This window comes from Talpa europaea (genome assembly GCF_964194135.1).
Source record: "Talpa europaea genome assembly, chromosome: 10".
Lineage (NCBI taxonomy): Eukaryota > Metazoa > Chordata > Mammalia > Eulipotyphla > Talpidae > Talpa > Talpa europaea.
Genome location: NC_140077.1, coordinates 56,547,523 through 56,564,830, shown reverse-complemented (window position 1 = coordinate 56,564,830; position 17,308 = coordinate 56,547,523). Strand labels below are relative to the sequence as shown.

The window sequence follows — 17,308 nt, the reverse complement described above, 5'->3', positions numbered from 1 at the left end:
CAAAATCTCCCGCCCACCCATACATCTCCCAGAGAAGCAGAATTAACAATAAAGGAAACAGGTTTCAACATAGTAAAATTTCCAGAAAGGCATTTCAGAGTATTATGCACAATGGCATGCCTCTTACACTAAGATAGATTTTATATTCCCCATTAATTGGGCAAGAGTTCAATCAGAAGTATCTATTCTTTCAAGCCCAAAGTTGCAACACAATAGCGGAGTGGAAGAATAGATTAGTGTATCAAAAGACTGCAATGGAAAAAAGAACACTTCACTGAGTAATTTTAAGAAGTTGCTACAGAAGAAAAACATTAATTTATAATTTTAATAAATTATTTTTAAAAATTAGCTTATAAGACCTCCCCCTTGGTTTACTGAAGATTATTTACTTAACATACACATTGAAGCTTATTTTGTAAAGCTATCATAACTATGATATAAAACCTGACAAGAACAGTGCAAAATACTTACAAGTCAATAGACACAAATGTAAAAATCTTGAATACCAGCATATCAAATTCAAAAATATGTGAACAAATATATCATGATCAAGTTGATCGTATCTTAAGAGCTCAAAGTTAATTCAACTTTAGAAACTAATTTATGTAAGCCACCATTAATAAGAACACTTTGCCAGGGATAGTACTCACCCCATCTGGCCTGCCATCTGAAGCCGTGACAATCAGAATGTATCGATCAGTGCTTTCTCTATCCAGAGATTTCCCTAAGGTTAGAATCCCAGTACTACCAATAGAGAAGAAGAAAAACACATAAGACACAAAAAGACAGTCTTCCTACCATCATGGACTAATTTTAAAAACTTTGTTCCCCTTTTAAGCAAACATAGCCTAAGTATTTAAGATGTATAATTCTAGGATTCATGTAGAAATTTGTAAAAAGACTTTTAAGATGTTAACTTCCTAGAAATATTGAAAAATTGCAAAATTGTTTAGTTGATTCTCTAGTTGCCAAGAAAAAAAAAAATCAATATCAAACAAACTACACTTAATTCATTCTAGGAAGATAAGTATATAATTTGTAATTATTTTAATGGTAAAAAGGCCCTATTATTCTTAGTGCTTTGGATTAAATAATGATTTCCTATAAGTAATTTATATCACCAATCCTATTCATTGCTATTCCTATATATATATATATATATATGAATGTACATATATATCAAAATATACACACCTTTCATCAAATGCCATCTATGATAAAATCTTGTGTTCAAACTTTAGCACTAATTTAAAAATAATTGAAGCTCATTGTAAGTCAGAAAATAGAATAGAATATTGAAATTTTAGAGTTACCTTTAATAGTTTATTCTAATGACCATATTTAAATATAATTATTTTCACATTTTTAAGAGAACAATTTTTTTAAAGATTTATTTATTCATTCATTTATTTATTTATTTATTTATTTGTTTGTTTGTTTGTTTATTTATTTATTTATTTATTTATACAAGCACTGGGTACAGTCAGAAGCGCGGGAGGGTGAGAGAATTCACCAGAGCCAGAGCGGGGAGCAGAGCAGGCAGAAGGAGCTAAGTACACTGCTGAGGGGAGCAACGGGAGGCAGGAGAGGTCTGCGCGCCATGTGGGACCCTCCTCTGGTGGCGGGGGAGCAGCCGGGGATCAAACCCACTCTGTAGAGGCTGTGGGCAGCTTCGTAACCCGACGCTCAACCGCTGCGCCACCAGGGAGGCCCTTAAGAGAACAATTTTATCAGCATTTACTCTCTTATTTCATAATTCAAAAGAACAAATTTTGTCAATACACTAACAAATTTACCATTTTGAACCATGTACATTTCCTTTTGAAATGTATATGATTCTTAATTTAACTTATGTAGAGTAGGAACAGAACAAGCTTTTGTGTAAATTAGATTATTTTTAAAATTCCTCCTAACCTTTTCATTATTCAGAATAAATGTTTACAAATAATTAAATTTTTATTTCCCTATATTATTTGTTGTAGAATAATTTGGTCACATATGCTGTCTGAAACAAGATCTATCTTTGCGTCTTAGATTTTACAATCTGACATTATACCATGACATTTTAAGTAAGATCTAAGAAGACATTTACTGTAGAGGAGAGGATTTCTTAATATAATAAAACATTAAAATATTGACAAAGTATAAAAATGTAAGTTGTTTCTGACTGATGAATGGCTTTCACTTCAGTCCAAGTGCTTTTATTGTTGTAGTGGAATTTCAGCAATTCACACCACATATGGTAGCTTGATATATAGAGTTAAACACAATGAATCAAAATCAGAGTCACAGTTACTCTATTTGCTTTATTTCTCTGTTGTGTTGATATGGACTAAAAAACAAAGTACTAGACATATGGTAAGACTATGGAGAACTGAATTTGCTTCTTGTACATTTTGAAATATATTTGTAAAAAAAAGTAAAAACCTATTCCCAGAGTAGTTCATAACAATCAGCTTTGGATCAACTTCCAACACCACAGATGGTTCAAATAATCACATTTTAAAATGATTTTCAAAAAAGGAAGACAATTTTTGCTTCTGAGATTGATACACAAGAAAGTTAAGAACTATAAAATCTGAAAATCTAGTCATAAATATGATGAAAAGAAGAATAAAATTCTTTATCATTTTTATTCCCCCCCCCTCACTGTATGGTTCAAGATTCTGTAGTCTTTCTTCTATATTAAATTAGAAAACTACCATAAAATTGTTTAGTTTTCCCATTTCAAGCTAGGTTATATATAAATAGCTAATTTTTCTTGGTATGTGATTGAGAGTCAGATAGTCCTTTGTGCCACTTTACTTTGGGATTTACGGTCATGTAAATGCTCCACAACTTTGTTACTAAGTTGGATCTTTTTTTCCTACTAATTTGTTTGATATTAATTTATTCATTCTTCCAGTCTCATAAGAAAGCATAGGGGTAGAAAACTATCCCTCTGTGCTTCAATAATGCAAAAGAATAAAAATGGACTATTCCATATCATATACTAAAATTAATTAAAAATGAATTAACAGTCTAAACATAACTGAAATCAAAACTCACAGACATAAAGTTAAATTTTCATGGCCTGTATTTGACAATAGATTATTAGATACAGCACCAACATCATGAGCAGAGACAAAAAGGAGATATATTGGACTTTGTCAAAATTATAATTTTGGTGCATCGAAGGATACTATCAAATAGAGTGAAAAATAACTCAAAATATGGGTAAAATTTTTCAAATCATATAGTTGATAAGCATTTGATCCCCAAAACATTTAAAATATTCTTTCAAATTAACAACCAGAAACAATCAATTTAAATAAAAAAATAAACAAAATACTTTAATAGATATTTCTCTAAAGAAGATATACAATGGTAAACAAGAAGATGAGAAAATTATCAACATCTTTAGTTACCAGGGAATTATAAATCAAACCAAAAGTAAGACACTACCTTATTGAGCTAGGATGGCTACAATTAAAATAAAGCATGTGGGAAAATAATAAAGGCTGATGAAGATGTAGAGAAACTGTTACCCTTCTATACTGCTGTTAGAAATGTGAAATGATTCAATCACCATGAAAAATAGTTTGACAGTTCCTCAAATGTTAAACACATATTACACTATGACCCAACAATTCCAATTCTGGGTATATTTTAAAAGAATTGAAAACATGCTAAAGTGCAAAGTGTAAAGACATTCATTGTAGAGTACTCATAATAGCCAAAATATAGAAAACCAGTTCAAATGTTCATTAATTTACAAAGGGAAAAACTGTCATATAGACATAAAGTTGAATATTTTGCAATTAAAATAAGAAATGACATACTGATACTTGTGTCATAATGAGTGACTTTGAAATATTAGGCTGAGAAAAGTCAGAGACAAAAGATAGGTCACATATTCTATGACTCCTTAATATGAGATACACACAGAGATAGAACACAAATTGGTGTTTACCAGGGATTGAGGGGAAGGAGGGAGTAGTCGCTAAATGGGTTTGGATTTCCTTTTGGAGAGATGAAGATATGTTGGAACTAGATAGAGTTGGTAGTTGTGTTATAGAGCAGCCCTGATATTGAATGGGTTCCTGGCTGTGGGTCCTCACCCACGTGCTTAAAAGGGTCTTGTTAATACTCCACTACAGGCCCACACAAAAGGTTAATAAAAGGTTTATTTACAAGGGAAAGGGAATTAAGGAAATGTACAACTCAGGGAGAAAATAGGGAAATAAAGTCTTTAATGCGTCCTACCCGATCCAGCAACCTGGAAACCCAAAGTCACTCTCAGAGCTGGCTGGACGCTGTGAGCTGGAGGAAAGCCAAAATGGGGGATCCCCAAAGCCCACATGTCTGCCTTTATATTAACCTGGCTGCTTAACCCCACCCTCAGGTCCCAGCCACCTTCCCTTTGGTGGTGATGGGATTTGGAGTTCCCAGTGTCTTTGGCTTTGGCCTGGGGTGGGGGTGGAGTCCACAAAGCCTGTATGGAATTAGCTTTAGGACATCCTGTTCCCCCTAACAGTTGCACAACATTGAAAATCTACTAAATGTCACTGATTATTCATTTTTATATTTATGTGAAAAATTTTCTTTTTTATTGTATAATTTTTTATCGAAGTAACATTGGTTTATAACACTATATATGATTTAGGGGTATAGGTTCATACTTCAGATGCATGTTATCATACTACACCTATCAACAGAGCACACATATTTCTCCACCACAGTTTGGTGGGTTCTGCCCCCATTTTTCCCCACCTATGGTCACATCAATTATACAGTAAGATTTCTAGATTTTGTATTGGTTTAGTTTTGTCTGTCACTTTGTTTTGTTTCTCTCTATCCCATATGAGTGAAATCATTGATATGTGTTTTTCTTTCTGACTTAATTTTTTCTTTTGAAAGCTATAAAAGATTTATTTGAGCAACATAAGTAACATTGACTGACCTCATGTTTATATTTATAACCTTACATCCAATAATACATATTCATCTGAAACATTGATAAGATTTATTTATTTACTTATTGAGGTACATTGGTTTACGATGTTGTATGTGATTTAGAGGAGCAGGCTCTCCCATCACCTCCTCAGATGTTGTTACCACACTGCATACATGACCAAAACACCCACAGTCCTCCACCATAATGTGTTATGCTCCCTGCCCCCTTGGTAGCCTCACTTTTACAGCCAGATTTCTAGGATTTGTAATAGGTTTGGCTTTATCTGACCCGTTGTATTATTTCTCTATATTCCACATATATGTGACGCCACCCCTCATTGCCTTTTTCCTTTTGAATTCTCATATTTAACTTAATCCCTTGCTATTAACAATGTTATATGCTATCTAATCTTCAATATAATCATAAAGTTCGAACTCAAGTGAAAATCATAATCAGGCTTTAAATAGTATATCTAAATTAACAGACACCTACAAAGAAATGAAAAGGTCAATAGGGTAATAAAAATTCAAATAAAATTCTAATAAGAGGCAGACAAGACTCTTTGAGACTGCCATTTCATACTTAGCCTTAATGTGTTACATCACATATCCTATACTACAGTAATGACAATATATAAGTTTTCAATATGTAGTTGCAAAATCATTTCACACCATCAGCAATTTTAGAATATTTTATCACTATAGCCATTACCAGTCACTCCATATTCTCTTTCTTCCCCAGCCTCAGGCAACTACTGGGCTACCTTTTGCCTCTATCTATTTTCCTATTCTGGACATTTCATACAAATGGAATCGTGCCATCTTGTGAATGACTTTTGTGAATGGCTTAATAATATTTTCAAGATTCATTTACATTGCAGCATGTGTCAATACTTCATTCTCTTTTTTTAATTTTTTTAAAGATTTATTTATTTATTTATACAAGCACTGGGTACAGTCAGAAGCGCGGGAGGGTGAGAGAATTCACCAGAGCCAGAGCAGGGAACAGAACAGGCAGACCGATGAAGTACACTGCTGAGGGGAGCAACGGGCAGCAGGAGAGGTCTGCACACCATGTGGGGCCCTCACCTGGTGGCCAGGGATCGAACTGGCACTGCAGAGGCTGTGGGCAGCTTCAAAACCCAGTGCTCAACCACTGCGCCACCGGGGAGGCCCTTCATTCTCTTTTAAATGAATGATATTCCAATGTATGGATATACATTTTGCTAATCCATTCATCTGTAGATAGACAGGTGGGTTGTTTTCAAATTTTTCTATTGTAAATAATGTTATGAATATTTCTGTGCAACTACTTATGTGCATGCATGTTTTCATTTCTCTTAAGTAGAAATTATTACCATATAGCCCTATCACATAGTAATTCTTCATTTAGCATTTAGAGGAAATGACAAATTGTTAGCCTGAATACACATTGTATATTCCCACCAGAAATATTTGAGGATTCTAATATTTTTATCCTCACCCATACTTACTATTTCTTTATAGCCATTCTAAGTGTGTATGAAGTGATATCTCTTTGTGATGCTAATTTGCATATCCCTAATGACCAACAGTCAAGAGCAAGTTTCCATGAGCTTTTTGACTGCTCATATATCTTTTTCAGACAAATGTGTATTCAATGCTTCCTCCATTTTTAACTATTGTGATGGTTCACAGGTGATACGGTGGTGGGAAAATATGGGGAATACCCCTGTGTGGAGAAACCAATTACTGCATAAAAATGAACAATGATGCAAAATAAATTTTCATTTTTGCTTGGATTATTTTTTTCTGACTTAGAATAATTCTTCATATTTTCTTGATATAGGTCCTTTAATATATTTTTTGTAGGTTGTACCATTTTCTCTAATTAGTCCTTTCAAATACACCTTTTTTTTTCAAATTTGATAAAATGTAAGTTAATTTTCTTAATAATTCCTGTGTTCTTTATGAAAGAAACATCATCTAATTGCAAACATTAAGGTTTACCTCTATATTTTCCTCTATGTGTTACATAGTTTTATCTCTTATGTTGAAGTCTATGATCAAGTTTTAATTAATTTTTGTGAACTGTATGAAGAGTCATCTTCATTCTTTGCATGCTGTCCCAGCTTCATTTGTTGAAAAGATTATACTTTTGTGATTTCATTACCTTTGTCGTTTTACTGGGGAGGTGAGGAAGTACAATTGACCATAAATGTTAGGAGTTATTTTTTGACTCTTAAGTTTATACTAATTATACATACACATATTTTTTTTAAAGATTTATTTATTTATTTATTTATTTGTTTATACATACAAGCAATGGGTACAGTCAGAAGCTCGGGAGGGTGAGAGAATTCACCAGAGCGGGGAGCAAGGCAGGCAGAAGGACCGAAGCACACTGCTGAGGGGAGCAGCGGGCCGCAGGACAGGTCTGCGCACCATGTGGGACCCTCCTCTGGTGGCCGGGGAGCAGCCGGGGATCGAACCGGTGCCGCAGAGGCTGTGGGCAGCTTCGCAACCCAGCGCTCAACAGCTGCGCCACCGGGGAGGCCCAATACATCTATTTTTTAAATCTCAACTTTGATTTATTTTTATTTCATTTTAAAATTGTACTTATTTCTTTATTTACTTATTTAATTGAGGTAGCCAGTGCCATACAATTTTGACTGAAACATCCCTTTTACAAAGTATTGTTAAGGATGATTGTGAAGTACAGTTAATTTATGGTTTACATGTATGTAAGGAAACAATTTTAAGCGTTATCTTCCCACATTTCAAAATAGAAATTTATTCATCTGTATAATCTTAAAAGCCTAGGAAATACTGCTTCTTGCCTTACTAACTCATGGTCATCACCTTCTGTAAATGCAGGTGTTTCTCACCAGACTCTGTTACCACCCTTAACTTGGCATTATGTGCCACATATTCCTGAGACTAAAGCAGTACCTGGCTCAATTGGCAATTCCTCACTTTTTAATCATGGGGTAAGTTTAGGTTTCTATTCTTTCTGGAGACAAAACCACTCACTAGTACACAGGAAACATCAGCGAGGTGGCAAGCACAGCACTTTAGCCATGACAGCAGAACAGATGCTTTGCTATTGCAAGAGGACCAAGTGATCTGTCTGGAAATGCCAATTTCTTCTTTAACCTCCATTCTCAGTTTTCTCAAGAGTTATATTTACCATTATCTTTAATATGCTCATGGAGTGACTAGAATGATGCTGATATAGACTTTAAAGAGGCTAATCCTGGCCATGCAATTTTTTTTTGTTAGCTGTTTTAAAATATACCTGCATCAATCAGAAATTGAAGAACGGACTTTGGGGTACCTTGAATGTGTTTTAATTATGCTTTTCCTTACAAAATTCCCTGTGAACAAATGATTTAGTGCCAAGTTATTCTTTGTAGAAATATCCTTGTTATTATGACTAGCTGACAACTTTAAAGGGATCTAATTAATCCCAGGTTATGCCTGCAAATGAAATGTTTCCACCTCAGTAGCTATTACCTAGTAGAAATGTTTTAAATAAATAAATGGTCTCCAGGGTAAGTTTGCTAGAGTCAGTGTTACATGCCCCCTCCCAGTTATCATTAACATTTATGAAAAAAAAGTAAAAGGAAAATATAAAATAGCTGAAAGCTTCTGATTAGAAGTCTGTTCTCTTGTTACCAGTACATTGTTTAACATTTTTAAAAGGAAAAATGTAAGTTTAGAAATCATTTCTAACTTACGTTTCTGAAAGATTAAAAACTCGCTGAGGATCTCCATTCTCAATGGCATATGTTATTGGGTCTCCCTCCCGATCAGTTGCCTTCAGAGAAAAAACATAATTCAATTATTAAGCAATTGATGGTTCCTATTAAGTGCATTGTAATACAGGAACTTGAAACTAATTTCAAAACTATCCATGATGTGCTTAAAGGATAAAAATCAAGGCATGGGATATGGCAATAATACAGAATTTTATACATATATATATATGATAGCAGCATTTCTGTCATTTAATCACATTTTAAATCAGTCCTAATGAATATGAATATCTGGATGGATGGATATATAATATTATTTGATAGGGAAATAGTATAATAATTCTCCTAAGGTTTACATGTTTAATTTATATAATTCTATCACTACAATTTATATAAATGTGTTAAACCCTATAGAAATGTTTACAATGTTGATAAATTAATTAATGCACTTTTCTTTTTAAGTTAGACTATATCAAGTTAGTAAAGCTTTATGGGTAAGAATCCTGAATCTAGAGCCAGAGTACATGATTTCAAAATTGGGTTCCATTTACTAACCGTGTGATTATGTCTCAATTTCTTCATATTTAAAATGAAAACTATACAAATACAACTTTAATAGATTTCAGGAGGTTTAATTGAAATAGTTAATGGCTAGGCACACAAATGTCATCCACATTGTAAGTTTCCAATAAATATTAAATGACTTTTTCTTCATTCAAGTCAAACAGGATAAAAAGCTATATTTTCTAATTTTGAGTTCTGGGTTACTCTTATCCACATTAAAAATACATACACTCTACATATGGCACTGAAGTCTCTAATTTGACAATCTGAAATATCCAATAATTTCCATTTCTAACATGCTTGAAAAGACATTGATGAAGAAATATGGATGATATCTAAGGAATGTGAGAGGGATCTGCCTAAGTATGACCCTGATGAGGAGGGAAATACAGGAGAAAAAACTAAAGGGACCTCTGAACTACCAGAAATAACCCCCTCTCTGACTATCAGGCATTGCCCTGGAGGCAGCAGAACCTTGGAAAAGGGTACTTGTGTGTGGTCCTTTCAATGACTGAGCAGTAACTGTAAGAGCCAAAAAAGCCAGTATGAAATTCCATGTGGAGACTAGCAGGGTGCACTGTTTATTAGTAGTTCAGGAGACTGACAAGGTTCCATATTCCTGGGCACAGAATAGCCTTATCAGCTACCACATTGGACAGATGATCAGAAGCCTCTCTAAAAGTATATCAATCCAGAGTCCTGAGACAGCTGAATACAAACAGAGACTATTTACTAAGTGTGAGATTCTGTGGGAACAGCTTTGTAGAATTATTTAGTCTCTGCCTCCCAACAGTGGCTCTTTCAGACTACATTTCTTTACATACTTCCAAGCACCATATCCAACTTTCAATTCTCATCACCAATGACACATATTTATATTGGATTTCCCCAAAGGTTTCTCCTTGACCCTCCCTCACTTAGTCACCTTATCCAATTGCATAATTTAAAATATTATCTATCAGCTGAAGACTCTCATATCTATAAATCTGTTCTTTCTTCCGAATTTCAGGCCTATGTTCAATTGTCTACTTGAATCTCTAGTTTGATGAATATGCATCCCCAAATTAAAATGTTGAAACCTCCAAAAATCTTGATCTCTTTCCTGCTCTACACCCCTAAAGAAGACAACAACATGCAGTTTTTAGTCTTCATTATCTCAGTAATTAGCAGAAACTAAATCCTCGCTTGCTCAGGCCTCATATTATGATATTAACTGCTCATTCTCATTCCCTAATGCAATCCATTAGCAAATCACACTGGATCTATTTCTAAAATATTTGCAGTATTTGAACTCCTTCACTACTACCATTTTTTCTGGATTATGATAATAACCATATTACTAGTGGTACTGCTTTCTCCCTTGCAGTGTCACTGTGAATGTTAATTAAGCAAACAAAATGACCATTTTATCCAAGTAAATATTTTACATACACACACATATGCATGCACACTGAAATAAACTAAAATAGTAAAATACAATGAATTAATAACCTACCAGGATTATTACTTTGAAACATTTAATTCAAAGCTAAGTCTAACATTTTTAATCACATTAATTTAATTTTTTATAATGAAAGTCTAAGAACAGAGTATAAGATATGAACAGATTTAAAAAAAAACATTCAATGGGATTGATAATAAATGTTTGATATTTTCCCAGTGTTTTTAGTTTCTTGCCAGATAGTATTACCAAAAAAATAATAATAATATATAAATAATGATACAGACAAGTTTTTGAAGAAATAAAGAATTGTTGTATCTAGAAACTGTATTTATCATGAAAAGGCTCACACTGAATGCTTTCTGTTGTTTTTCACTTTTAGAAAGTAATTTTTACCTGTCATGTTGTTATAGATATTATCAATTTCTTTTTGTTTGTTCATTGGTATATAACTGCTGTTGTCTGGGACACAATTCATTGTTATATGTTTTCATAAAAGTCAGAAGAAATATATTCTAAAATAAGAAAACTTTGTGTTGTAGGATCAGTCTTTCCAAAATGGTCAAATAGGTATTTCTCAATATGTCAAGACAAGGCAACTTCCATTGAGTGTCACCTTGGTTTAGGGAACCAAGGTCAACTGAGCACCTTCTGGGTCCTGGACATTTGTTATCTTTACTTAAAGAATGTTATTATTTTAAATGAATTGCACTGAAGGCCATATAGATTGAGAAGATTGCTCAGGTCTTGATCTCAGACCAGATCTCTGACCCTTTCCCAAAGACAGCAGTAATTACTGCTGTCCACTTTCATAGCCAACAAGTATATAGTTTGGAGGGGTATTGTCCAGGCGTAGGTTTATCACTGAACATGTTCTCCCTATGTGAAAAATTTATCATTTTATTTTCAGAGTAAAATAGGAAGTCGAGCCCTACTTGAAACAGTCCCCTCTCCCTTTGATGCTACAGGTCCTCTAACATGAGTTGTATATTCCAGCTTCAACTCATTTTATTTTAGAATTTACAATCATGCAAATTCTCCTTATTTATGTTACTCAATTGATTCTCCTTTGCTAACCCAACTGATGCAGTCTTTTTTTTTTTTTTTCTTTAAAGGTTTATTTATTTATTTATACAAGCACTGGGTATAGTCAGAAGCACAGGAGGGTGACAGAATTCACCAGAGCCAGAGCAAGGAACAGAACAGGTAGACTGACAAAATATACTGCTGAGGGGAGCAGCGGCCATGGCAGGAGAAGCCTGCATGCCATGTGGGACCCTCACAGGTGGCCAAATCGACACTGCAGAGGCTGCAGGCAGCTTCACAGTCCAGCGCTCAACCGCTGCGCCATTGGGGGAGGCCTTGATACAGTCTTAATTGCTTACCCAAACCAAGAAGAACCCATAAATTGAGAAATTATTCTCTACACACAGTTTCAAATTTTTAAGTCAAAATTAATGGTGACTCTCCTAATGTATCAGATCTACTGTAATATTTTATATGTTTTTATATTTATATAGAACTGTATACACATATATAGTGTGATGAGAGTACTATGTATACTGTATCATTTTATTTATATAGTTTTTTATGTTACTAAGAAAAAGAAATTTCTAGAGAATTTTCAAAATTTTTTCAGCCAAATTAAATATATTCAGTCTCTGAAGTACCTTGATGTATTTCTCTAGTTTTGTTTGACCACTTAAATGCCTGAGGCTTTTAAGGACTCTAAAAGCCAATAATTTGCCTACTTTATTCTTCTGTGAGTTTGAGCCATTTTGGAAACTTTGAAGACTCAGGATTTAGAAGAAAATCCTCATTTGATTGTTTTCTTCCTTTTATCTTCTCAGCCAATCCTGTGTTGTTGCTTCAGGGTATATGGCAAATAGTGTTGTAATTATGGAGGATTTATTACTTTTCAGACAATGAAGCAAGGGGAAATAGTGTTATCTGGATCAGAGTTCTGAAATCTATCCATTACATGTGTTAACACTTGTATGAACACCATATATCTCTATTTGCCATTGTCTAAAGGGTGAGAAATAATGCGTAAAAAGAATAATTGGAAATCAGAATACAATGATTCTTACAGTATTAAAAGTTGATCATGTGCATATGTGTCCCAAACTATATTTTTATAAACATTTTTAAACAGTATTTTTTAATACAGGACTAGTCAGACTTCTCTAAATGATAAAATCTATTTATAGTATTGTATAATGAATCCTTAGTTATGAATTTATTGACTATTAGATCAGGAACAATATAAAATTTTTATATGCCTTATCTCATTTAAGCCACAATGTAATATTATAGATAAATAGAAAATGCAAGAAACTTTAATTACTCTTTTTTTCACCATTCTAATTAGATTTCTCTATAACTTACTTAATTAGAAGATATACTTCTTATCTAGAGATAATAGTAACTGATTCATGTTAAAAAGAGTATAGTATTAATACTTTCTGTGATATAATAGGAATTACATATCCTCAGTACAAAGATGCCTACTACAAAATGAAACAATAATAACACCTACAGTGTACTGTCAGGAATTCAGTAACTATATATTGAATATTTATACTGGGGCTTCAGCAATGAGTAAATATATATTGAGTATTTATATTTGGGCTTCAGCAATGAAAAACACAGATATCTAGTACCCATTTGTACGGCTGACAGTAGTATGGAAAGACAGAAATAACAAAATTTTTCATTTAAAAGTATAGTATTCATGGGCCTCCCCGGTGGCGCAGCGGTTGAGTGCTGGGTTGCGAAGCTGCCCGCGGCTTCTGCGGTGCCGGTTCGATCCCCAGCTGCTCCCCGGCCACCGGAGGAGGGTCCCACATGGTGCGCAGACCTCTCCTGCCGCCTGCTGTTCCCCTCAGCAGTGTACTTCGGTCCTTCTGCCTGCTCTGCTCCCCACTCTGGCTCTGGTGAATCCTCTCACCCTCCCGCACTTCTGACTGTACCCAGTGCATGTATAAACCAACCAAACAAACAAATAATAAATAAATAAATAAGACATGTCTCTAGAAAATTAAAAAAAAAAAAACATAAAAAAAAAAGTATAGTATTCAGGGCCTCCCCGGTGGCACAGCGGGTTGAGCACAGCGCTGTGAAGCTGTCTGTAGTCTCTGTAGCATGGGTTCAATTCCTGGCTGGCCAGGGAGTGACCCACATGGAGCAGCAGACCTCTCCTGACTTGCCCACTGCTCCTCTCAGCAGTGTATTTCAGTACATCTGCCTGATCTGTTCCCCACACTGTCTCTGGTAAATCTTTTCAACGCCGCCCCCAGCTGGGGAGATGAGAGGTCTTCTGTGCCATGTTGGTTAGCTCCCTGGCCAGTGATTGAACTCTTGCTGCACTGGCTGGTGATAGTTTGATAGTGCTGAGACTTAAACTCTTGTGCCACCAGGGATGCCCTCCAGAGTTTAAATAACTAAGGCTAAATCACAGAATGAAACTTACATTGGATAGCTATCAAATAATAGAAATTAGTATTGGTTTGTTGATATATGTTTAAAAAATGACTATAATAAATTGATTTGTTTGTTGAAGAACAAAAAAAAATCTTTAGGAATCAAAGCAACTACTCTTTCTTGTCTACTCAAGCATACTAACTTACTGCATCTGAATTCCAATGTCCCATTTTTCAGAAACACCAACTAGGCCACAAAAGGATCTATCCAAATAAGCAATGTGTATAGATACTAGAAAATAGACATTTTGAAAAGTACACAAATCTCCTCTAAAGTAATATTCTATTCATGTTAAAGACAAACACAGCAATAAAACACCATCTTTTAGAGTGCACTATATACACATAGAATGATTTTATATTTCACAGGACATTAAGACAAAGTACCTGCCCTTAGGGATTCTAAAATAGATAAAAATCAACAGATTTGAATGATCTTTTCTTTTCTCATTTATTTCTGATTTATGTTATTAAGCTACTTGAGAGTGTACTAACCTGTTGGGTTAGTACAGCAGTATTTCCAAAATTGTGAGTGTGTGTATTCCTGGTGTTAAATTGTTGGCCACTGAACAAAATGTTATGTTTATACATCTCTACTTCACTAGTTCACCTACTCTCCGCTTTCCTACATGATTCTTTAACATTTTCTTCTCAGGTCTCCAATTATCCTACTTTCACCTTTCCATTCTTGGTTGGTGACCATTATTACTGTTTCACTGAAAAAATAGAAATAATTTTCCAGAAGCTGCCCAGATTTTTTACATATACCTTCCCATAACTATGCATTCCACCTTTTCTCTTATACTGATAATGGCCTGTCTGAATTCCTATCTAAGGCAACTTTTGGGAAAGAGTTTTACCTTGTGCCTATCCTAATTATTATCTCTCCATTTTCTCTTAAAATCACACCAATCAGGGCCTCCCTGGTGGTGCAGCAGGTTGAGAGCAGCACTGTGAAGCTGTCCGCAGCCTCAGTGGCACAGGTTCGATTCCTGGCCAGCCAGGGACCTAACCACATGGTGCAGCAGACCTCTCCTATTGCGCCCGCTGCTCCCCTCAGCAGTGTATTTCAGTGCGCCTGTTCTGCTTCCCGATTTGTCTCTGGTGAATCCTCTCACCCTCCTGCGCTTCTGGCTTATACCCCAGCTATCGTATCAATAAAAAAATAAAATCACACCAATCATACTTCCAACCCATCACAGCTATTATACTGAAACTGCTCTTTTCAACATTACTAGCAAATCCAATATTTCATAAAATGAATGAGGATTTTATTCCATGTGTTTTTTTTTTTTTGCTTTGATAGCTTTGTTTTTACTTCTCAAGATATTTTTTTTAAGATTTATTTATTTATTTATTTATTTATTTATTTATTTATTTATTTATACAAGCACTGAGTACAGAGGCACGGGAGGGTGAGAGAATTCACCAGAGCCAGAGCGGAGAGTAGAACAGGCAGAGTGATGAAGTGCACTGCTGAGGGGAGCAGTGGGCGGCAGGAGAGGTCTGCTCGCCATGTGGGACCCTTGCCTGGTGGCCGAGGATCTAACTGGAGCTGTGGAGGCTGTGGGCAGCTTCACAACCCAGCGCTCAACCGTTGCGCCACTGGGGAGGTCCTCAAGATAATTTTTAACTGAGGTAATACATCTTGTTTTTAATTTGACATGCCAGCAGCATTAGGCATAATTGATTTGTCTCTTTTCTTTAATATATTTTCTTCTCTTTGCTTTTTGGATCTATATCTCTGATTCTATCTCTGATTATATGACTGCTTCTTTCAGTCTTCATTTTGACTCTTCTCATCTCCTCAGCTATTTAAAATCAGTCTTTCAATATCCTTTTCATTCACTCCCTTAAGAAGCTAATTCATAAAATATATAGAAGAAAACATGCAAAACACTTTATGACACTGGCTTCAGGGATACCTTTGGAGACTTGACTTCAATGACAAGGAAAACAAAAGCAAAAGTGAACAAATAAGACCACATCAAGCTAAACAAAGAAAAAAAAAAGAAGAAAAAAAGAAAGAACAAACAAACTTCCGTACAGTGAAAGGAACTATCATTAAATCAAAAAGGCAACCCTACTGAATGGGAGAAAATATTTGCACATTATGCATTTTACTTGATGCTAATATGTAAGATTTACAAAGAACTCATCCAATCCAACTAAAAGAAAACAAAGAACACAATCATAACATGGACACAAGAGTTAAATAGACAGTTCTCCAAAGAAGACAAGCAGATGTCCAATAGGCAAACGAAGAAAATGATAATTATCACTTATCATCAGGGAAATACAAATCAAAATCACAATGAGATACCACCTCACACCTGTGAAAATGGCCTACAAAACAAAGGACCATAAATGACAATTGTTGGTGAAGATGTGGGGAAAATGGAACCTCAGTATACTCCTGCCGGTAATGTTAGACTGTTTCAACTGTGTTAAGAAGCAGACAGCATCCAGTGAGTATCAGGAAACTCCACGATACTAGGCACTAAATCAGACTGGATCTAACCAAGTCATTATGAAGTATAAAGTAGCATTTTCTCCACTGGAGATGTGAGGCAAGTTCACCTACTCACACTCTCTCTCTCTAGGAAGGAACTCCTCCACAAAACATACTTTAGATGAAACCTTGTTTCATCTAATAAAGCCTTTAAGGTAACAATCTTCTCTAATCTAATAATTATATGAAATCCATCACAAAGAGGTCAAACTCACAAGGAGATCATGAGTTAGCACATCAGAATGACCTTATGATAAAAATGACAAAGAAATGACTCCAGTCTTCTAGTGAGGCTGGGTTAAACTGCTTAAACAGAGTCTCTACCTGTTTCCCTCCTAATGAGCATCCTATAAACCCTGTGCCTGATTCTGACTCCCTTATGCTGAATTATATAAATTTTAATAATTTCTTATTCTTTACCTGCAGGATTGAGTCTCAATTATTTCAATATCTTAAAGAACTCAAGAACCCAGAATCTGGTAATACAACCTCTATGGAAAATGGTATTGAGGTTCTTCAAAATATTAAAAATAGATCTACCTTATGTTCCAACAATTCCACTCCTAGTTATAGAGCTGAAGAACACAAAATAACTAATTCAAAGGGATATAAGCACACCCATATCTATTGCACTAGT

General features: G+C 34.8%; 1 protein-coding gene across 1 annotated transcript in view; it reads right to left on the bottom strand.

Annotated features, from left to right (window-relative positions):
- The window catches only part of PCDH15 (protocadherin related 15), a gene marked incomplete at both ends in the record, with an annotated part of 665,703 nt that overhangs the window by 214,455 nt on the left and 433,940 nt on the right, over window positions 1–17,308 (bottom strand). Inside the window, 2 exons of the mRNA XM_084244834.1 lie at window positions 651–744; window positions 8,655–8,734. Coding sequence (XP_084100960.1) covers window positions 651–744; window positions 8,655–8,734 — 174 coding nt within the window. The remainder of the gene's footprint in view (window positions 1–650; window positions 745–8,654; window positions 8,735–17,308) is intronic.